Source organism: Corticium candelabrum, chromosome 16 (assembly GCF_963422355.1).
Source record: "Corticium candelabrum chromosome 16, ooCorCand1.1, whole genome shotgun sequence".
Lineage (NCBI taxonomy): Eukaryota > Metazoa > Porifera > Homoscleromorpha > Homosclerophorida > Plakinidae > Corticium > Corticium candelabrum.
In genome coordinates, this window is record NC_085100.1 from 5,476,411 (window position 1) to 5,500,898 (window position 24,488).

The 24,488-nt window shown below is 39.9% G+C and overlaps 1 protein-coding gene across 1 annotated transcript; it reads right to left on the reverse strand.

The window, feature by feature from the left end:
* Positions 1–316: 316 nt before the first annotated feature.
* LOC134191763 (solute carrier family 12 member 2-like) lies at positions 317–22,996 on the reverse strand. Its single transcript, XM_062660385.1, has 14 exons — positions 22,518–22,996; positions 18,643–18,738; positions 10,004–10,079; positions 7,338–7,478; positions 7,185–7,279; positions 7,010–7,120; positions 6,331–6,445; positions 6,146–6,270; positions 5,820–6,089; positions 4,984–5,026; positions 2,077–2,141; positions 825–951; positions 560–661; positions 317–436 (listed from the first exon to the last, which is right to left on the reverse strand). Exons 1-14 carry the CDS (start codon positions 22,947–22,949, stop codon positions 345–347), a joined length of 1,890 nt encoding a protein of 629 aa, XP_062516369.1. The 5' UTR covers positions 22,950–22,996; the 3' UTR covers positions 317–344.
* Between the last annotated feature and the right edge of the window lie 1,492 nt (positions 22,997–24,488).

Consider the following 24,488-nt stretch of genomic DNA (forward strand, 5'->3'; position numbering starts at 1 on the left):
AAGCACCGACCTCCCGCGTAGCTTGGGAATCCGAGCCGGACTCCACCCACTCTACATGGCTCCGTTTTCCTAGGCAGGCGGGCCATTATGAACGAAAAGGCAAACAAGAGAGAAGGTCCAGGTCTACTAAGTGGTTTAGGTTTACTGTCATGTGATAGTAGCATGTGTGCTTGAAGATGCCCACTGACAGTGCCAGTTGATTCTATCTAATATTATTAAGTTACTATGGAATTGCCTTAAAAGATAGAAGCGTCATCAAATAAAAGAGAGATATCAGCAGCTATTGCATGTACCTAGCAGTCTCAGTGACAACTACTGTTACTCTGACTCGGCGACAGTGCAGCTCAATATATCACTGCAAGCATCATTCCAAGAATAATGTGCCATTGTAAATGAACTTGTCTGGATAACTCGCATATCCCAGATGCACAAGTACCTAATGGAAACAGCCACCTTCTGAATTGGTTTAGTTTATAAACTCATTTAAACTAAAATAGTTGAACGTGGAGCTAGTGGAAACATGACCATGCACAAGTATAACTATGTAAGTACATCTTACCTGGAGACTTGGCAAATGATGCATTGAAACAAGAATAGTTGATAAGCGCATATGACATAAGAAAAAAATTGGATATAATTGGAGCTATTCCATTCAACTCCCCTGCAACAAATAGAAATATGTAATAAAACAAACAATGAGACTAAGCAATTACAAAGCATTAGACATTTGTAGTAACAGTAATGTGACATTCTATATTGCTGTGTGCATGCATGCAATATGACTAAAGATGTTCTCTACTAAACTGTGATATAATAAATCTCACCAATTACAATAAATCCAAGTGCAACAACAAAAGTCAGAATATAGCCACGAATCGGTTCATGACCTGAGCGACCTCCTCCTGTCGCAAAGACCTGAATGTATGGAAACAGCCTGTCTTTGCATACAGCCTGCAATGAAAACAAGGGCAAATAGAGTATAGAGGTAACACTGCACACATTTTCATTTGCTAAATGAATATCCTACTCAAAACACCAGTTCACAGTCGGTTATTCTGTGTGTGTATAGCAATTTCCACAAATTTGGCTAGATTATGGACTTAGCACAAGCTAAATGAGTGGTTAGTCTCAGGCTGGTAACTAAATAACTAACATACTGGTACACAGTAGTAGCAAAATAAAAATCAATAATTATACTGTTGTAAATTTTCAGTTGCACAAGGACAGATATACCTTTGGCCAAGCTGCAAAGAGAAGAATGAAAAATTAGTTTCAGAATAAGCTTGCATTTATAATAATAAAACGTAAAGCTGATATCACTGCAATGTATTTTGTATTGTTGGTGATGCCACAGTTGCTGCTCCTGTTGCATACAAACATAAGATACGTTTCATAGAAGGTGCTCATATCTATATAAATGATTAGCTCAGTAGCCTATTCTTTACATAAGCCAATTTCATTATTTAGTAAACTGTTTCATGTACACTTTTAACATGCCATTGATAGCAAAATAAGTTAATACATGTATAACCAAGAAGTCTACAAGCATGTTCATGCAATTGATCAGCTAAATTACTAATTTTAGATATACAAAATGGAAATCAACGTTCAGTTCAGGTTAATAAATGCAGACAATACAGTGAACTAATTTATGTATGAGCAGTATTATGATAGCATCTTCTATGACAGAATGACTAGAATGGCTACACCAACTGCATGAATCTCAGAATTATGTAAGCTCTTTGGCCAAACACAAGCAGACAGCAAAATCAGCCATTCGAGTATAATCATAAAAGGGATCCAGATCCATTTGGATCATCAAATTAGCTGAATAGCGACATAGAAAACAAACGAAGGCTTCAAGATCATTCTTTCAATCGCCTAGATAACTTCATATGATGACACTCTATAACTGTAAATGTCAGAACAAGTGATATGGTTTAATTAAGTTTCATGTTTAAGTTAATTACTCTAAGTCTTTCCAAATTTCAGTAAACCTCCTAATATCAACAGTAAAAGTTCAAAGAAGTCCAGCAAATGCTTCCAACAGTCATAACATTACTTCATTTATATTACCTGAAATACTCTTGGAGCACTCACAAGACTGGCAAGAGCTGATGATAATGTAGCAGAAAAGATACCTAAAGTTAAACATATGGAGTTAACTATAACTACCTTCTCCAATAGTCACAGTTGATTTAAAGATGCATCACAACATGCAATTCACTTTATCCACCCTAGGGCACTGTGCTGTTCATTCCAGTCTATGTGCCCCTCTAAATGAAGACTCTGGACAAGAAGATATGCTCATTACAACTCACATATAACATACTCTCAATGGTTTACTAAAAATTCCACCAAAATATAACAGCATACAATTATAGCATGTCGTACAGTTGCTGTACAGGCAATTACACATCCTCATATTCCAGTCATAATTAAAAAAGCCGTGAGTGAGTCTATTGAATGAGAAGAATGCTCTTCATTCCAAAATGTCTAGTGAGAACACTGCCTACTAATCTTATTATGTCTATCCACATAGTCAGAAGATAACTAATGCAAACAAGAAATCAATCTAAACATGCTGACTGTTTTCATCCAAAATTTCAATTCGACAGAGCACTTTTCCACCAAGAAGGGCACTCAAATAGCAATAAAATAGCAATAAGGTAAACACGTCCTAGTCTTGGAATCCTGCCTCCATTTCTTGTACTACTTGTACGTCACTACTGTATCTTTCCACAACAATTGGACACCAAAATCTGCAATAATTTCACTATCTCTTAAACCATTGTGATAATTTTGGTTAATATTAGAAATTACATAACCTACCAATATATTTCACTTATTGGGTTATTGGTTATCTAAGTACTGCTAACAAAGAAACCCGTATGTAAATAAGACTTCGGTGGGCAATGGGTGCAGTGATACCAGACTTCAAACCAGGATTTGAATTGGACAAAGGAATAAGTTACCAAGAACATCTTAGTTTACACCTATCAAAAGAGTACTGCTCTTCCATCTTCTTCTTCCCACCTTTCTTGCCACGTTTTGCAGAATGCATCTGACTTTCCCAAATCACGTCCATTGGGACTCTAAATCAGAGGACACCATCATGTCCTTGAACTGCTCATTGCCATCAGCAGTACTGGTCGGCTTGAGTAAGGTGTTCTACATTGCTGCTCTGAAACACAGACAGAACAGTACTCTTCTGACTAATAAGATACCTAAGAAAACATTATTGTGAAATTGCACCAAACTTTGAAACACGTTTTCAATAATGATATGCCTATTGCTGTTTTTCAAATAAAGAAGCAATAAAGTGCTAAACCCTCACTGCTAGCTTCGATTATGAAACAACGTACTGGCAACTGCTAATTATTATTATTGCTATGTCACACACAGGAATACCTGGTGTAAACAATAGGAAAAAAAGATTAAAAAAGAAAAACTAGACCCAAGAAAAAAGCTGTGACAACACCCTCTCCCCGACTAACATATAATGGTCTTTTCATCCATTCCATAGCTATAACTGCATGGTCTCTATCATCCTCAAAAATAGAGCTACTAGCAAAGTCTCTAATTGATCTATTTGCTATCTCTAAAGTGCCTCTGCAGCTAACACTGTTGAGAAACTCTACTTCCCTAATTAAAATGAAACTAATGTTATTAATCTTAAAATGAGAGTGAGAAGGGGGCTGGACACATTGGGCATTTTCAATTTGCAGTTGCCAGAACTGCAGAAACTGCAGGAAACTCGCGTTCGATTTAGTTCTGGGACTGTTCATACTGATTCCGACAGTTCCATCCAAGGAGCTGGAACTGTTAGAACCCCTAGAACTAACACGCCTCTTTCCTGCAAAAGTCGCAAAAGAGTGATAGCTCACTATCTGCTGACAGCAATACTGATAGTTTCGTGTGCTCTATCGCTCTGATTGAGAAAGATTAGTGTCTATCACAAGATCAACAAATGATGCTGTTAGCTGAAGTCGCTCTGGTAGTTAATGGATCGGTACCTGATGAAGACATAGTAGGTACTGATATTGTTTCGGTTACCATATTTTTGTTCAATTTAGTTCTGGTTCTATCAGTTTCAACCGTTCCAACACGCCCTCATTTTCAGTTCTAGAATTGCAAATCAAACGCAACCATTCACTGGCACGTGGGACTGTCAACATATGGCACGCTATTTAACACCAACAATAACAATGAGCGCATGCAACACCAACAATAACAATGAGCGCATGCACCAGACTATATTCCCAATTGCCTGTTGCTGGTCACAGGACAAACGAACTGTCAACAGTGGTATTACTGTAACGCTAGCGCATGAGCACTCAGGTTAATCACACTCCTTCCTCAACAGAACATTGTCAACTCATATGTAGGACTGCGTTTGGCATTTGCTAGTGTTTCATCCAAGCACTTGTCAAATGGAGACTTTCATTTAAGCCAGAGCACAAAGCACTGTGTTTGTTTATACACTAAACCAGAAGTATATTCGATGTAGTTTACAATTGCTCAATTTGTCAGAGATTGAAACTATACAAAATGGAACTATTTCAGTAACTGATGTAAACCTTATAAGCACACCTGGCATGACATCTTCCCAATTAATCACTTCCCACTGTTAAGTTTTAACATAAAATAGACAGTAATGTGTAAGGAAATCAAAATTTGTGCAAGTTGCCAAGACAAATTCAGAAGTTGGGCAGAGGGTGAGCTAGGTCAGACATGATGCAGCACACCACTCAAATGGCATAGTCAGAGCACTGCAAATTTAGTGTGTAGCATATTTAAGTAAAGCCTGAAGCCTGACTTCAGACCAATTCACTTCTTAGATAGCAAATGAGAGATCATATATGTAGTTTTTGCCTCGCAAGAGAGTGGTTACTGTGCAGATATATTTACTTAATATATCACCTGATTTTAGAGAATTACACTAGGCAGATAAGCAGACTGTACGAAACAAAGCAACCTTACCAGCAGTAATAATTTCTCCTACTCCTGACACCATTTCCATGACCTGCACATCACAAATCCCTTACTACTAACAAAATACCATTCACACTTATAGAATTACAGCTGATGACCCAGTGACACTCATAACAACACGTATGCACTGATAATCAATTAGATCTAAAGGAAATCCAAAATACAGCAAAACTCAGCAGTCTGTCATTGAGCACTCAGTTGAAACAAACATTGATATCTAACTTCACACATACATGTCTAAACAAATCCAGATATCAAACAGTATCAGTGTTCGCCAAAACAAAGCATAGTTATCAAAACCAATGATATTCACACAAAAAGCTCTTGATGTTCTGTCGACTATGATCTTTCTCTCTAGCTCTTACAGACACATAATTATTCTTCACGTGGAGTAAAATTTTTACACATACTAAGAGTGTCGTAACAAAAAAAAAAGATAGTACATACATCCAAGAAGAATCAACCCTCTAGATAGAGTACTAAACTGATCAACAATAAACAAATAGTTGAACCAATGATATAAAAGTGATCCAGCTAGTTCATACCAAAACATAACTATGAACATGTTTAATAACCAAAATAACCAGTTGACTGAAATAAATATATAAATGGATTATGGTCTAACGAGTTCGTCCTGTACTGTGATTTACAAATGTCATTTTAAATTCAACTCCTTCGCAACAACGAAAAGCAACATAAACCTCAACTGTTTTCCCAAGCAAGTTGGAATTAAGGGATAAACACAAAACTTTGCAAGACAAGTCATCATAACAGACCAAGCATAGATGCTGCACTTGATTACAATACGAAATTAGTCTTCTTACCTGAAACTGATGTAGTAATCCATATAAGCATTTGCCATTGACAAAAGAGCAGTTTTGATAATATTGATAACCAAATGTATCAATAAGGCAACTATCGGTTGAGCAATTTGGAAAAACTGTGGCTCCACTTATTGTAAATATGGTGGCATTCAGTGGACCCGTCGCATCTCTGATGACACATGAACCAGCCATCCATGCAGCAATCCCATACACTATACTGCTAATAACAATAGCAAGAAGAGTGCCCTTTGGAATAGCCTTTTGGGCATCCTAGTTAAATGTTACTAATCAGAAGAAGAAACATAAAGTTATACAATGTAGTTAACCTTCAAGTCTCCTGATATGTTAGCACCAGCTAAGATGCCTGTGGCCGCAGGAAAAAACACAGCAAAAACAGAAAAGAATGTCTCTCCTTGAAAATCAGGATACCAATTGTCCACATACACCCAACCTGATAGCCAACAAACAAGTAGAAAGAGAAATAAATATCCTGCATTCATGACATGGACACCTTTATAGCCAACAAAACCCTTTGTCTCCTCTGAAGTGCTCTTGGGACCAATAAATGTTCCAATAACAAAGTTTGCAATTGAAAGCAACAGAATACCAAGCAACAACAGTTGAGCCTATGCAAAAAAAAAACAGTAACCTAAATGAAACTCAACGTTAGAGATGCTGCTGTTATATCTACAGTTATTATTATAAACTGATTTTAACTCACCATTCATTTTGACTGGCAAGTTTTAGTGTGGTTGTATGTCATTGTTGTTGTGCATGAGAAATGTTACCCAACACAATTGGCTCTACTGTTTTTTCACACATTTTCTACAAGTATTAAAAGCGAGTAGAAATGTAGTTATTCATTAGTAACTATCTTTTGCACTCTTTAGTCAGTTATTAGTATCGTATTGCATATATAGCAAATGTTGCTAGCACAAACACGCTAGTTTTAGTCATAGTGTTCCATCGCACATGCAGCAGTATACAAACATAATGCAAATCTATTCAAACATATGTTGCTGAATTCTTCTTTGTTTATGTGTAAATGCAATTTATAGCTACAAAGACGCACTGCACTCTACATGTCACTGAGAGAACAAATGTCAAAGTGTAATAATCTGCAAGTACTGTATTGCCTAGATCATAATGTATCTAGTCAGCAAATATTTTACACATTATTCATATCTTACCCTAGCTTCCCACTCCATACCAACTAGAGCAAGTACCAACAGCAGTGTTACTGTTATTACTCCAACAATTCGAACATCATTGATCTCATCTGTCATTAAACTATTGTTATCCTAAACAAGCACATACACGTGTACACAGACATGGATGTAAAAAGAAGTTCAAACAAATTCTAACTTTCAACAGATCTCTGACTGTCTCAGCAAACCCAACCACATACAACGCCACACCAACAGCATTGGCAAAAGAGAAGATGATCCCGATTGCACCGCCTATAAATTATATTAATGACAGCCTCAATAACAATGACAAATAAGATACAACAAATACCAAACTCTGGACCCAGACTTCGAGATATCAAGTAGTATGCACCACCACCCTTCACCTCACCATTAGTGCAAATGGCTGACATTGACAGTGTGGTGATTATTGTGACAACAGATGACAAAGCAATAATGAGAACAGTCAAACCTGAAATAGATGTGAGATCATAGGTACAGTAGGATGTCAGTTATCTGGATGTCAGTTATCTGAACGCCAGTTAATGTGTTGGTTAACCGAATGCGGAGTGCCTCGTATGCCCTCCAAAAGTATACGCTATAAACTGTTACACTCATGTGCAACAAAGGTAAATGTCAAGTTGTTAGTAACATTATATGGTTTCTCATTATTACCTTATAGAGTGCAGTCAAGTTTGGGAGTTCGTGCAATTACTGTCAATATACATATATTCGGTTAGTTTAGTGCGCATGGGCAGCCTCGAAGACCCAGGAACACCTGTCCGTTTGTGCCCAAGAGAGTTAACATCAGTTATCCAAAATATTCAGAATTATGAACAGGGTCGAGTCCCAAGGTATTTGAATAACTGACATCCCACTGTAGCATGTTAACTCAAGGCACTAATGACTGTAGAAACCAAGAACATCAAGAGAATTGATTTCAAATCTACTACTTAAAGACAAAGACACAAACGTACTACAAACAACCCACCAATGGCAAAGGTTTTTCTGCTCTTCAGCTATCTACTGTAATATTGAAACCAATCGTCCATACATACTAATAATGTACAGCGTACTCCAAAAAACATTTTATGTGCAGTAGTATCTCATTGCCGAATTACATTTAAATTTGCATATTACTGTTTCAACTATCGGTATAATACGTAACATGCACACTTGCAATGATCACACTAATCTATACCACAAACAGTATAGTTCCTCAAATCAAATATGTTCCAGCATAAAGTTCTTTACAGTAGGCTACCTACGACATAAAGTAGATAGCCTTATTAAATGCTGCTCGGTTACAAACACAGGCACAAATAGCGCAATTGTGACACATAAAAACACATTGTAATATTTTAAGATATTCCACATGAAAGAATCTACATCGCCACCTGCTATTAATAAAAAATAAAACTACCCAAATTCTAATTTATTGGCTTAATTTGCGTCCTTGGAACAAATTCATTCAGAGCAATAGTTTCCTTTTCTTAGAAAACTCTAATGTAAGCTTGTCTAGCTGGACATAGTCATTCAGTCAGAAGAGCACATGGACTAGAATAAAAGGTATAAACAAGCTTAGTAAGAACACATATGCACATGAACCAACCACCCACCCACACCACAGACACAGACACACATACACGCACGCACGTGCACACACCCATGCACACACACACACACACACACACACACACACACACACAGCCATCTGTTCACATAGAAACTTGAGATTCCAAATGCTTTAGTAAATCAATATGTAGTAATAAGGTTAATTAATATTAAAAACATCGCTAAAACAATGAGTTAGTTGTACTAGCAAAGTTCAAGGTAATAAGCAAATTACAAAAAATTCTATAAAAATTACACAAAGCATCCTCACATAGAAATTAATTTAGGAAAAATGAAGTCAGAAAGTACAAATGACTACGTACAGACATACACACTTGCTCCACATAAAATGCAGCCAAGGCAATAGTTTAGGGTTTTGAAGTAGCCCAAGTTGCAAGTTCTAAATATAGATGCTGTAGCAACAACCTAAACTCAGTCCGCAAATGTATAAGGTCTACATACAAAGTGTACAGACAAACCTAAAACCTAAAACAGATCAGAGTCCTTGCAAATGTATAATTCTTCAAACTCATAAGAAGTATATTATAATTACTGAGATCTCATAAAATGCCTCTGCCATTCTCAATCACTTTAGTAGAAAAGCAGACATTTCTCACACATTATTATCATATTGTTTACATTCTACATAAGAGAGCATCTAATAACCATGTTCGCACTTATTTTCTAACCATAAGGTATTTCAAAATAACAGGCTATAACTTGTAATATAGATCTAGCAGCTTTCAAAAGAGTCTCAACAAATAATACATTCGCCAAAACATCTGGAGACATCAAATTCTTTATTGTTCTTTTTTCCAAACCTATACGTTTGCGAGAAAATGACTTTATCTATCTGCTCTTGAGCAGCTCCCTTGCCACTAGACCTCCACGCTCAATGGAACATTTGCAAAGCATATCACAAAAGCATTACATTAACAAACTGTTCGTACTTTTCCTTGGAGTGCTGTAGATAGGCTCTCTACAAGAAACAAGCTTTCCAAAAATGTTCAGCTTGCAGGCATTGTTATTGCAAACTGCAAGAATGCAATATTACCATGAGGTCATTTAGCACTTAACACCTTTCCTCTGAGGGGTATGACATATGCAACACTAAGTTTCACACTTTGCACATTAATAGAACACCCTAGCTGTGATTTCGGTGAGAGTGAGAAAATCATAGACTACAAACACGTCAAATAGACAGCAGAAGCTAAAATAAATTTGATACATCATTTTAAACTTTTCAATTTTTAAGTCCTTCTGACCCACTACCTCCCATTTGAAATACATAAGTTTAGAAAATAAGTGCAAACTTATTAGATGCTCCCTAAATGCAATAAATTTCAATACATATAACACATATGCCAATGTAGCATGTCATACCTATTCCTGCCTGTCCAACGACCCATGTGAGTCTGAGAAATAGCATCACTCCCCAAATATTAAGCAAACATCTCACCTAATGAGAAAAAACAAGTCATAATGCCTGCATTAGCCTATTACCTTAGTAAGTATATTTCATTTATTGTAGCTTTTACACTATTCTTGCTATAGCAATAATAATTATAGAGTGCTAGAAAGAGTCAGGGTTCTCCCTAGGATTCTAAAGTAGCGTGGCGACACGCCCCCTTTCCCACAAACCACGCCCACTTTATGTAAGTCTGTAGTAGAGACCACACTCTCACTAGCACAAGTCAATATAAGTTTTTTTATTTTGTAGAACTTGCATAAACTGTGTTGCTAATGAAGTAGTGCTTACTGTTATTACAGCTTAGCTAATCAACGAAAATTTTTCTGTTTTTTTTTGCTCCCCATATGTTGACTGCAGTCTTAAAATCAAAGTCCTCAAGTTCTGGACATTCAACAGTGATTCTCAATAGCCAATCCAAGGTAGCTGTCTTTAGCCTATTCCTAAGTGCAGTCTTAACTCTTTTCATAGCTGAAAACGCACGCTCACAATCTGCAGTGCTGAGTGGTATTACCAGAGCAATAGATGCCAAGCACGACAATTGAGGGTAAACTTGCTTCAATGATCTCTTGGCTAGATCACAAATAACTTGCTTCATTGTGGCATCTTTGTAGTGTTCAGCAAGCATAAATGAGAAGGATTCCCAGTCTTTCCATAGATTTTCATACTTTACTGGAGCATCATCACCTGTTCCGTAGTGGTTGACAAGAACAGCCAACTTTTCTTTCCCTTTCATAGCAGCATTCAGTGCAAATGCATCAGATGGTGATGCAGAACTTACTGAATAGGAGGGGTCAAATACGCTAAAGGCATCCAACAACTCCACTTGAGCAAATCGGTCTTCAATGTTTGTCTTCAATGCCCGCAAAAAAGGCTGACGTACATTGGTATTGAAATTTTCCTTACACTGCGGAGGTAGCGTTATTGAGAACATCCTCAGGTTGTCGTTCAGTGCCGAATGAGCTGCTACAACATCCTTCGCTTCACTGCTATGATAGAATGAGAGGGCATTGAGACACGTTCGAACTGAAGGCTTAATCATGGCAAGATCGATATCACACGATCGAAACAGACGAGATAATCAAGATAAATGAGGCAAAACTTCACTCATCATGTAGAGACATGAAAGGAAATAATAGTGTTTCGTGGATTTCACTAATCCTAGTGCAACTGGCTCCCCATGTTCACTTCCTTCCCTCTCTAATGCTGTTAACACAGCGGGCAAAGTCTTCCTCAGTGTCTGGACAGCCAGATCATGTGACAGCCACCTTACATCCTTTGCTTCTTTTAGCTTGAGACATGGATCATCAAGAACTTCTTGGACAGCCTTCAAACCGGCTGTACGAACAGCACTGGCCTGGAAAAACCAGTAGAGTGTGCTCAGGGACTTTTTGAATTTCTTTACATAGAGTACCTTCGCACCAGCCTGAGAACAAGTCAGAGCAAGGCGATGTGCAGCACAATGAACTGCAACCAGGAATGGGTTGTATTGGCGCAGTCTAGTAGCTACACCTGATATCCTACCAGTCATTACTGCCGCTCCATCTGATCCAAATCCCATGAGGTTGCTAAAGAGTAGTTGCTTTTCATTCAGATAAAATCTAAGAGATTCTACTATGCGAACAGCAGTGCCATCTACAAGATCTTGCACCTTCAAGAATGTGGTGCATGGCTCACCCTCATCTGAAATGTATCGTCCATAGATAACTAGCTGCTTCGTTACTGAAATGTCAGTGCTCTCATCTATCATCAGTGCGTAAACTCTGCTGTTCAATAATGCTGCCACCTGTCTTTTCTCTATTTGATGACCTAGTGTCTCCAAAATTTCTTGCATAATGCGTTCACTAGTGTAATGAGCATTCTTTGCAACATTGAAAGCAGACAAGTACGAACATCCTACGTTCTTTGCCAGGGACAGCAATGGCTGGTAGTTGGTTGTGTGAGGAATTTCTTGCTTACACAACCAATAAAAGCACTTGAACGCCGCTTCCACGGCATTTCTCTGCAGGAGTACCTGATGGTCTACCGACTCCCTGATACCTCCTCTGGCCTTGACTAGTTGGCATGCACGTTCTTGCTCTAGAGCTTCCTTATGCATCATGGAGGCTTCATGTCTCATCAGGACATCCTTGCGGATAGTTGTGCAAAGCTCTTTGTTCCACACTCTGCTCTGGTTCTGCCGGTTTCTGGTGTCAAACTTTTGGCAAAGCTTACAGTACATACCGTGCCCTTCGATGTTGAATACCCATGAATGCTGTCTTTCCCACACGGCACTATATCCTGTCTTGTGCTTCTGTTGCTGTGGCAGTTTGCCAGTGGCGGCATCTCCGCATGACGTTTCCAAGGTCACTGCTCCGTCATCCGAAACAGTCTCCTCTGATATCTTCACTCTCCTCTGATATCTTCACTCTCTTCGGGAGGGGTACAAAAACGAATTAATTTTGGGTGCGTTCTTCTCGTGAAATAGCGAACGGTCCATTGATCAAACACGTGAAGAGTGTGTGCACCACGTGACTGAAACCTCGGAATCCCAGATCTCATTAATCGCGTTGAACATACGGAATGTGCCGGTGAGCAGTGCATGTGTACAGTACGTTGTATGCCCTAGAATTCCATGGAATTCTATTCAATTGCATGCTTCGGAGAATTCTGCACTGCATTCACTGCAATAGATCCGTAAACACTAACGACTGATATCAATGCAGTCAAAAGTAGCATGGCGCTGCGCCACACTATAAGGGCATAGGGAGAACCCTGTAGAAAGAGTATAATTGTGATGCATGCTGCTCTACCACAATTTACACAAAGACACAGCTCACCATCATTTACACAGTACAGTAGATTCAATTACAGACATCCATGTCTATAATTTGTTTGCAGCAATTAGTAGTTAAACAAACATTGAAATATATGTCTATATACTCCTGACTACTGTAATATTGATATGCAAAACTCCTTCCATTCATATGAGCAATAAAAAGACACTATTAGCATGTAGTCTTTGCCAGCAATGTCACATTGTGTACATGTCTGGCTTTCAATAAGCACAATCTGCTCACTACTGATCTATCCCACTAATGTAACTGACAGCCATCAGGCAGTTACAACTTGGCTGATTTACTCACCAGTCTAAGGGTAGTGTGACAGTAATAGACAGTTTAGCGTGTGTTAGATTATTAGAAGAGTTAGCATGTGAGAAGTTGCGTCGTTGTGTTCTAAGTTTGGCAGTTGAGAAAATAAACCACAAATAAACCGTAGCAGTTGGTGACAGAATTGGGATTGTTAGAACGTACAACAAGGGGCAACAAGTACATCTTAGTTGTCTGTGCCTATGCCACTAGGTACCCAAAGGCGTTCCATTAAAAGGCATCAATGTTTCACATGTGGCCAAGCGTCTATGGGAGCTATTTTCTCAAAACAAGTGTTCCTTCGAAGATCTTAAACAGACCAGGGAACCTATTCATGCCGAGTATGCTCAGGAACTCTACCAAATACTTGGAGTGAAGTTGATCAGAACCAGTCCCTATCACCCTCAGACAGACGGTTTTGTCGAGAGCTTTAACGGAACCCTTAAAGAAATGTTGCAAAAGTTCAAGGACGGAGATCAAGCCAACTGAGATCAGCTGCTGCCTTTCCTACTGTTTGCATACCGAAAGGTGGCACAGGAGTCCACAGGATTTTCCCCGTTCAAACTTCTATTTGGAAGGAAAGTGAGAGGGCCTTTAGATGCATCCCTGCAAGAACTATGGGAGGCCAAAAGTACCACAAATAAAGATGCGGTCTCATGTGTATGAAACATGAGAGACAAGATGGCCTCAATGAGAGAAATAGTGCAGGAGAGCCTGATTGCAGCTGAAGTAAAGAAGAATCTCGGTATGACCGGAAATCAAGGACTCAATCATTTGAGTCAGGAGAGCAAGTGCTAGTACTGATTCTGTCAACGACGTCGAAGCTACAAGCTGAGTGGCAGTGACCCTTTGTAGTGAAGCGGAAGATATCATCAGTGGATTATGAAGTGAACATGCAGCAAGAAGAAGAGGTTACAGGTAGTACATGTGAACATGTTACAGCGATACCATCAGGCGGGGAGCACCAATGGTTTAGTGGAGATTCAAGACACGGACCCTCATCAGGATGATACTTTCGACCTGGATGAGGCCATTCCATCACTAGCCGAGAGCAAAACTCCAGCGCTCGCAAAGTAATCTTGGGTCCAGATCTACACAGTGAGCGAGAAGACGAGTTCATGGAGGTTGCTGAGGAATTCTCAGATGTTCTGCAAAAAGACCCACTGAGAATGAGCAAAGCCGAGCACCACATTCATACAGGAGAAGCTCGCCCAGTACGCCAGCAACCCTATCGGCTACCCATGCAAGACAACGAATAGCAAAACTGGTGGAGAAATGCTCTGGATAGACATTATACAGCCCTCAAAGAGTGAGTGGTCTTCTCCAGTAGTGCTAGTACCAAAGTAAGACGGCAGCAACAAATTTTGCATTGACTATCAGAAGCTTAACACTTTGGCAAAGGTTTGATGCTTATCCTACACCAAGAATTGATGATCTACTCAACTCACTCAGAGGCACTCGATATATTTCATCTTTGGATCTAACGCGATGATTTTGGCAGATACCACCGGCACCAGAATTGTGTCCACCAAAGACGACGTTGTCCACACCACAGATTATTTGAGTTCATGCCTATGCCCTTTGGTCTAAGTGGTGCACCAGTCACGTTCCAGCATATGATGAATCAGTTGTTGGTTGGGAAGGACAATTCGGTGATCTTTAGTAGAAAAAACATCTTCAACATCTGCAAGCAGCACGTACTGTTACTGCTGAGGGAGGCTAGTCTGAGAGCCAAACCAACTAAGTGTAGACTTGGAATGCACAAGACACCATACCTTGCCTATGAGGTGGGCCAAGATACTATTCAACCTGCCCCCAAAAGGTCAGATGCATTCAGAAGATTGCTCAACCCAAAACCAAGAGAGACATCAGATCATTTCTCAGCCAGGTGGGCTACTATCGGCGATTCATTCCACACATGGTAGAGACTGCTGCACCATTGTCTGATAGTACAAAGAAGACGGCACCTACTGAAGTTGTATGGACCAAGAGTGTGACCAAGTTTTCACCAAGTTGAAGCATCAGCCAGCTTCCAGGCCAGTGTTGCAAAGTCCCGACTTTGAAAAGAAGTTCATCCTGCAGATGGATGCCTTTGCACGAGGCCTAGGTGAAGTGTTGAGCCAAGTGGGACCAGACGGAGAGAAACACTGCTGCCAAGTCAAAACTTGCTGCAAAAACAAAAGTATGGTGCAGTGGAGCTACAGTGCTGAGCTATTGTGTGAGCAGTGCAAGCTCTACATGTGTACGTGGATGGTAAGTAGTTCATCGGGGAGACCGAACATCACATGTTGCGATATCTACAGCATATGGTAAACAAGAACAACAAACTGACTAGATGGACTCTGATTTTGCAGCAATAGGAGAGGGACACCCGTTACTGACCGAGAAGGGCAAATAAAACTGCTCATACTCTGTCCAGACTGCCGTTGCTCTAAAGTTATGGGTCAAAAACGTGTGACTATTTTCGTCTGACTGACAGGGGAAGACGTGACAGTAATAGACAGTTAAGCGTGTGTTAGATTATTGGAGGACTTAGCATGCGGGAGGTGGCGTTGTTGCATTCTGGGTTTTGGTGACTGACAGAATAAATCACAATTTGTAATCACTACTCAATGTCTATTGACATAAACAAAATGAGATGCTATAAATCTTGTTTGCGTTCAGCCTGCTGTCAAATAACTACATACAGCTGTCACTAGAATGCATATGCATATTGCCGTAATTTACAATACATGTAAGGATTTCCCAGGTTTGGGGGAGTAGCCAGACTTTTACTTCTATACCTCTCGAAAAAGCCTAAAACAAGGGTATTCTAAAACAGAGTTATCAAAAGCACAAACCTTGATATGTTGGAGTACTATTACAAATCCAATTTACAAGAAAATAATAAAACATAAACCTGTAGCATGGATAATTCTATTTTCATCTTCTTTTCGTCTTTCTTCTTCTTCAATAAGAATAACTCTTAATCCACAGAACATCCATTCTAGCAATTTGGGGAAAATTCATAAAATAACATTAATTTGTTTCCTTTAATTAATGAAAAAGGAGAAATATCAAAAAGAAAAGTAGTACTGCTACTGCACTTGAGATATAAACCCCAGGCTCCATAATCAATTTCATTCCGTAATTTCCTGTGTCCAAAACCTAACAACGCTTGAAGGGTATCCTCAATCCTACAGAATGCTGACTGGAAGCTACATACAATAAAGAGAGCACACTATATCATTGCAATGAACTGCATATGAGAGGTCTGTGCTTAATTAAAGTTATCTAGATACCTAGTTAATAAGTGCAAGCTCGATTAATCTTTGAAGTCAGGTTCTTCTATCAGCATCACATTTTGCCCGTCGGGCAAGTGGCTTCACATTTCAGTTTACCCAAAATATCTTGTAGTTGCCCTGGTACATGCATTAGGTAAGATCATCATGATTCATTGACTAATAGTTCTAATACTTTTATTAAGACCATCTTAATGACTGTCACATTACAGGTTTAGCAATAATATCATGTTTCAATTAACTTAATCTCTTTAATAGTCTAATTTAATCTTTGAAAGTGGTCTCAGCTGGCATTGACTAAAGTCCATCACCTTTCGAGAGATCTTGACATGCCAGAAACTGATATGATCACCAAATTTCAAAGTCAATTTTCTTTTTAGCATGTCATTTCAACATTTAGCAGTACATACATCAATACCGTTCATGTTTAATAACTTTACATAGAGCTGCCGCAAAGAACTAAACTGCAGCACATTCTTCTTCTCAAACTGCTCTACCTCAATCTCGGAAATGACCTTTCTAAACACATAATAACCCAGGTCCTGCACTTTTTCAAGACGCTGCAGATTCTGTTTCTGTGTATATGCAGACTAGCATGATCGATGGTACCACACTTCAATAGCAATCATATCTTGATGTACAATAGCCAGGAAGACACATCCATCACATCGTACTCGTGCTGCATTCAATAAAGTAGCACTGGCATTCTTCGTCAAACACTGGCTTAAAGACTATTCATGGTGTTTAGTCCTCATTTTGATAGACTGACTGATAATACAAGCTGCTAGGTCAGTTGCTGACACTCTAGCCCGGGAAGATCTGTGATCAGTAGTGGGCTGCAGCAGATGGCGGCCAGCTCCAACTTCAAGCAGTTTTCACTAAGGCTATCATGGCTCTTTAGCTGGGAAAATTCTCCTTGCTGTGTTTGTTTCTCATTCATCCGATGAAACTGCAGTCTGGCCAACAATGTCTTGTTCGTGTAAGTCTGATAATGCTGTCGATGGTACCCACCATGAGGTCCTTTGTCAAACTGGCAAGCCAAATTATTATAAATGTGATCTTGACGCTTTTTGGCTGCTTTTTAAAATGTTTCCCAGCTTCTGGTAGTAAACAGAGTGAGCCATCTGGTAGTCGTCAAGAAAGTGACAAAGACAGCTATCTAAATCATTTGCCTTTCGTTTGGCTGACAGTTCAACACAAACAGAATCGTCCATTCATCCAACACTGTATAACAACACACAAATCCAGAAAATACTCACTACACCTGCGATTGCTATTACAGAAGACCCGTATATAATATCCATGCCCACACAATTTCGTCATTACAGAATAGCTCATTTAATGTGCAATCCAACCAGCTGTTAAAATGACAGCAAGTGAATTTCAGCTACAAATACTATCATTTATCTGTTCGAGACAAGAAAGAAATGTTGTTTGAGACAAGGAGCATAACTGGGTTTTTAGCGTTCTACAAGGCTCAGCCCAAGAACTACCCCCACTCCTCCCCTAAGTGTACATAAAAAATTTTGGCCATGTGAAGCTATTCTAATGTACCATGGTATTACAATAATTAAATAATTGGAAGCCCTTTCTAAGATTAATATGCACATTTTGTCATTCTGGCCAGTAGTCTTCCATTGTCGTTGTACTTTCTGCACAGAGTCCTCACCAGACAATTATATAAGATGGGCTGGCGTGTTTACAAACTGCTGGTACATGTTCGCTGGCATTTTATGAACAGCACAAAACATGTTTGTTAGTACCTACTGCAGAGTACCTATACAATCCCACACCATGTATGCTTCAAACACGTGCAACGAACATTTAGTTCGGACTAATGTGTCAACACTTGCGACAGATAGTTACAACACGCGTATGCATAAATGCAATACCCTGACTTCAGTATCACTTCCTATCTACTTTTGGACCAAAAGAAATCATCGACATTTTATGCTCCGCTTCAAAGCACACAACTACTCCTACCCCTCCCACTAGTGTAGTACGCTTTGTACACTATTATGGATATGTAAATGTCAACAATTATGGATGACCCCTAAGACTATTCTCATTCTTAATGCAATAGCCTAATGATGACAACTTAAATGTATAGAAAATAAAAAACAAAAAATAATGAAGACATGTTACCAAAACTCCTCGAATCCAACCAAACTTGACTTCACTCTTTTGCTGTTGACTAAATTTGAGATCATGACTGTCACCTTCTGACACTCTGTTTCCACTCTAAGTAAAAAATAAGAAATCAAGAGAGTATATCATATAAGATGTTGGCAGGAATTTATCTTAACATTTTTCTTAAAAGTATGTTGGCATATTTTGTAATGGCATATCCTAAAGTGCTTATATTTACCATATATTCTCTTGTGCATGCTGTTTGAGCACCACGTTATTCAAAACTGAGAACAGTGACAATAAGCACATGTACACTTGTTTGTAGCAGTGTGCTTCCCAGCCTTTGTGTCTGCCAATAGCTGTTATACTTAACCTACAGCTATTTCTCACATGTATGGTATTGTTGAGCTTCCTTCTCCCTTGCCTCCCTGCTAGTGAAGTTAATTAATACAACAAAGTTTGAGCTTCATAGACCAGCTCTTTTGAGGTACTGCACAACAACCTGTACATCGCTATAATACTTAAAATGCACATGGCAGATGAGGTTAATATACTGCTACGTTGTCTTCATATGCAAAATAAAAATGTCAGCAGGCTTTATACTAGAGTCAACTCATAAAACTGCCAATTCACCAAAATAAATCCCGTGCCGGCCAATTTTCATGTATCTTAATATACTATATAACCTAAATGCTACACCAAAAATGTTACAGGTTAAGTAGTTCTACTGACGACACTACAAACAACAAATCTATCTGCATCATGTGCTGTGGTGTGTGTGTGTGTGTGTGTGTGTGTGTGTGTGTGTGTGTGTGTGTGTGTGTGTCTGTGTGTGTGTCTGTGTGTGTGTCTGTTTGTGTGTGTCTGTGTGTGTGTGTGTCTGTGTGTGTGTCTGTGTGTGTGCGTGCGTGTCTCGAGCAGAATCCAAGTCACACCTCCACACGGTGCCTGACGGAAGCAGCTGAGTGCTGGTCAAAGTGACTGGTCCTACGGAACTTCTGTTGCTCACTATTTGTTCTGACTTTGACGTCAGTTGATGTGCGAAATATGTGGTGCGTTTGCACTGCAGTGGTCTTGCACGCCCTCAGTGTATATCAACTAGTGCAAAAAAAGCTGAATGAAATGTTTCAAGACCCTAATTGTAAAAACAACAGCAAACTGTAACAATTGCTGTACCAGAGTCAACATCGGTTGCTGGAATATGAGAACACTTGTACTTCTTTTTAGCATTTTAAAGAACAACAGGAGAGGTGTTGCTGTTGACCGAAAAACAACTCTCATGGTTCAAGAACTAATTCGTTTCAAATGAGTATTGTTAGAATAAGTGAGACGAAATGGTTTGGAGAAGCTGTATATAAGATAGAAGGACACACTATCCTTCACTCTGAGAGACCATTGCCCAGAATAAGTAAACCTGTTGAGCAAAATAAAGATGTTGGAACTGTGTTGGATGGTTGTATGACCAAGGTTTGAAAGAACGCTGGGAAAATTTGGAAAGCAGTCAGTTCACGAATCATTTCGACTAGACTGAAACTTGATATATGCATTAACAGCAGCATCTATGGAGAGTTTATCAAGTTCAAAATTTATGACTATGATCAGTGTCTATGCACCAACCTTAGATGAGGTGCATCAGGGCGACTTGTTACTACTTGTTGGTGATTTCAATACCAAAGTTGGAAGTAACAGCAGACTTTCAGATGATCTATGTGGGAAAAAGATGAAGGTTATCATGGCGTGGGAAAATGAATGAAAATAAAGAAGCACTGCTTTCATTCCGTACTTTAAACAATGAGCCTACTATCATCAATAAAATGTTTGAAAAGAAGAACATTCACAAATACACCCTGGCAGTAAGAAATGGTATTGTATTGACTATGTCATCACGAGACAAAGCCAACGAAGTCATTGTTGTGACATTTCAGATTTGAGCTCAGCAGATTGTTGGATTGACGACAAATTGCTTCGAGCCCAACTCAAACAACCATCAACCTCAGACAAAATATCAAAATTTGAGACAAAGAGACATTACAAGGTTAATTCTTTGCAATACCCACCTACACAAAATGGCTACAATACATTTGCTCATGAAGTTCTATCAAGCAAAATGGTGCAAAGACCTGACGAGAATTGAGAAGTGGGGTGTGATTAAGAGTAGTGTGAGCCAAGCAGCTGAGACAATTCTTGGCTGGGAGTCACAATAACAGTCTGATATGTTTGCAACAAGAGCAGGCATAGAAGAGGCAGTTCATACTGTTGATAGGTGACAGAAGAATGGGGACTGACAATGAGTATCAGAAAACCAAGCTGTTAGTGGCTGGAGAGAAATCAGAGGATGAGCAAGAGTCATTGCCTATTATCATCCAAGGTGAAGTCATACAAGTTGTTAGCGACTTAAATACTTGGGCTCAATTATAGAATGTCAAGGAGAAGTTAACAGGGATATAAAAGAAAGGATTGGCAGAGCTTCTTAGCTTTCGAAATTTTACGATCTTCAATCTTTATGGACAGAAACCTGTCCATTGAGACAAGACTATAGCTCTTGGAATATTACTCCATAACTCAGAGGCTAGGTGCACCAAAAAGACGACACAAGCTGTTTAGAGACTTTTCATAACAGAGGACTCAGGAATATCCTAGGCGTGTTTAAACAATGCCGTGGTAAATCAGCCACTTTACTAGTGCTCAGGTAAAGTCAATGTTTGGGATGCCTGAGACCTTACCTTACAAGATATCATTTCATCTTGAAAGACTATGATGGCTTGGACACTTGTCAAGAATGACAGATGAACAAATCCCAAACAAAATTCTTTTGGCTGGTTGCCAAATAAACGTCCAGTGTATGGCCCAAAACTGCCTTGGCAAAACAAAGTTAAGTCGTGAAACGCTTCAACATCGATAAAAGAACTGGTTAAGATAGCCTGAGATCGCTCCTTATGGAGTAACACCTGCACTATTAAACCTTTTAACAGTGTGACTGTCAATGTAAGCCAGTCAGCTGAGCAACAAATAGTTTTTCCGTATGCAACACTTGTGTTAGATCCTTCAGAAGACCTCGAGATATAGAACATCACAAATGTGATGCAATTTGAAATAATAAAGGGATATTGAGTCATCAGTTCCAGCTGTCTTTACAGAAGCCACAAGACGGAAGGCATCATCATCACAATGGCCTACTTCCAGGTCCAGGTCCAGGTCCAAGTGTGTGTGTGTGTGTGTGTGTGTGTGTGTGTGTGTGTGTGTGTGTGTGTGTGTGTGTGTGTGTGTGTGTGTGTGTGTGTGTGTGTGGCTCAGGTCGAGTACCTCCACTTGGTGAGCCTGGTAATGCAGCATGTGGCTAAACTTGAGGTCCACTTGACAGTCTTCATGTGGAGTAGTTCAGAGATTGTCAGTGGTTCCACTTGTCTTGGTTTCACAAACCAAGAAAGATATTCTTTTCCCTGAAAGGTCGGCAAATTCCAAAATTTCATTTCATCTTTGAGATGCAGGAGTGACTACGCCAGGAAGATTGAAGAAACTTGGTCGTATGTACAAACGTTAGTTGAAATTCCTACATCTGTAAATACAGGAGAACATTTTGACCATCAGGCGACCTTACAAGGCATCAAGAGATGTTGCTGGAGCACACCTGATAGGATCATAATCCAAGGATACCACTACCATGGTAAACTCTACTGTGGGCTGCTTCAAGGTTCAAGGTTCAAGGTGTGTGTGTGTGCGTGTGTGTGTGTGTGCGTGCGTGCGTGCGCGCGCCTTCCTGTACCTTACGCACTCCAGCTACAGCTGTCAAACACATGCACTACAATGAATTCTCTATTGAGCAACAGTAAAATATCTAACTACAAATAAGTGAAAACTCGACGCGAAGCAAGTCATGAATTCTAATTTACCTTATTCGCAGGTATGGGATCATGAAGTTCCCTCAGTGTTGGCCTCCCATGCCCTCGAGTGTTGCCAGAATCTTGACGGTAGAACATCGTCATAGGGACACGTTCTACTGTGTCTGTATAGTTAAGACTTGGTTGTGTTGTCGGAGATGAAACGTTTCCTCCATCTGAAGACGTAGGAGTGGATATCTCGAAATCTCTTACAATTCTTACCACTTTCCGTGGTGGTGAGCCATCCACTTCATTCCCGCTTAGCCTTTCAGTGCTTACACGAGCTGAGTCAGATGAGGATACTTTAGGACTCGACGGTGGCGTAACGTAGACAGACAGAGCGCTCGTTGTACTAGTAGCACAACTCATTAAATGAGGAGAGGCTGATACGGCAGTCGAGTCGTCGACATCCTCCACATTAAAACGCGTCTGTTTCGTTGCCATTTCTCCTAAGGACCCCGTACATGTACAGCTAGTGTGTACGTGCCAAAGCGAAGATACTATCCTTGGAGTCCACTCCTTAAGCCTCGCGTAGCCAGACCCTCTGCCGACATGTTTAGTTTAGTCTACTATTAGACGTTGTTTTTGTGCAAAGAACTGGAGCGTCCGGCTCTCACAAGGACTTTTGGATTTGGCGATCACACGTGTTGAGTGCTTTGGAATGGTTGAAAGAGAACAATTTAGACTAACGTTGTATTTCTAGTGAGTACTCTCTCCTGGCTCATCTTCCGGTAGATGGTGATATGCCAGTTTTGTCTGTAGTCTCTAGAGTAATGACGAAGTGACCATCAAGCTGATCAGAATAGTGTAGACTAGGATGACCTGCCGACCAGCTTTGTGCCAATAACGTATCGAAGAACGACTGAACTGGAGACTATTCAGCGTTCTGTACAGCAAAACGATTTCTTGGCGTGGCCACAGGTTACAAAGACTCCAATCAACGAGTCTCAGTCCGAGGGCTACATGACCCGTGTCTTTCCTACTCTTTTTCCTAAAGGCGCTGCAGACTTTACTGCACTGCTTATGCGACATGTTGCCATTGGCTGTACGTAGCACGTACCTCATGTGATGTATGAAGAGGGTATATATCTGTTTGCCAGGCACCCACGATTTCGATACTTCGCTCTTAATTAACACCAAAACAACAACCAGGAAAATGGTATGAAATATTTTTGTACTGTTAGGTTTCCCTTTCCCTTCCCGTGGGTGGGTCCGGGGTGAATGCGATTTATCTAGGCAGTTCCCCTTTCCTTCCCAACCTGACTGGTGTTGTCAGGAGCGCGTAGTTATTGGTTGTAGTAGTTCCTTGCCCGTGGGTGAGTGTGGCGTGGATGCGTTTTATGTAGGCAGCTCCCCTTTCCTTCCCAACCTGGCTAGTATATCATATTCCCTTCCTTTCCTCCTGAACCGGTTAGGGCGGGGCAGGAGTGTATAATTTTTCTTTCCTGTGGGTGGGCTTGGGGTGTCGGTCAAAATCCAGTCACACCTCCTCGTGATGACCGATGGTAACAGCATCTTTTTGTGCTGGCTAACATGACTGGTACAGTTGCTGTAATTTCCATGTTACAGTACAATTGTTGATACTAGAGAGTGTAACGAGAGGCTATTACATTTGCATATTTAAATAAACGAGGTCAACACTAGTGTAACGAGAGACTGACACAATATGTCTATGTCTACATATCTGCTGTAAGTCTATCTGCTGCCACATCCGTTTCAGCCAGAAGTCTAGCGCACGTGCTTTATTGTGCGCTTGTGGGCGTGTGTACTTAACGAACCATAAACTTTAATGTAATTTACGTTAGCACTATACCTGGACGTGCAATCACTCTCCATGCACAATGCCAAATCACTGTGTTTCCCACTGAGGCTCGCTCAACAATGCTTTGCATTATTAACTAGTATTTATACTATGTGTACTCCACCCACTACAAACCACTCCTGCTACAATAAGGTTAGCAACCAAGGATGTGATATCCATGT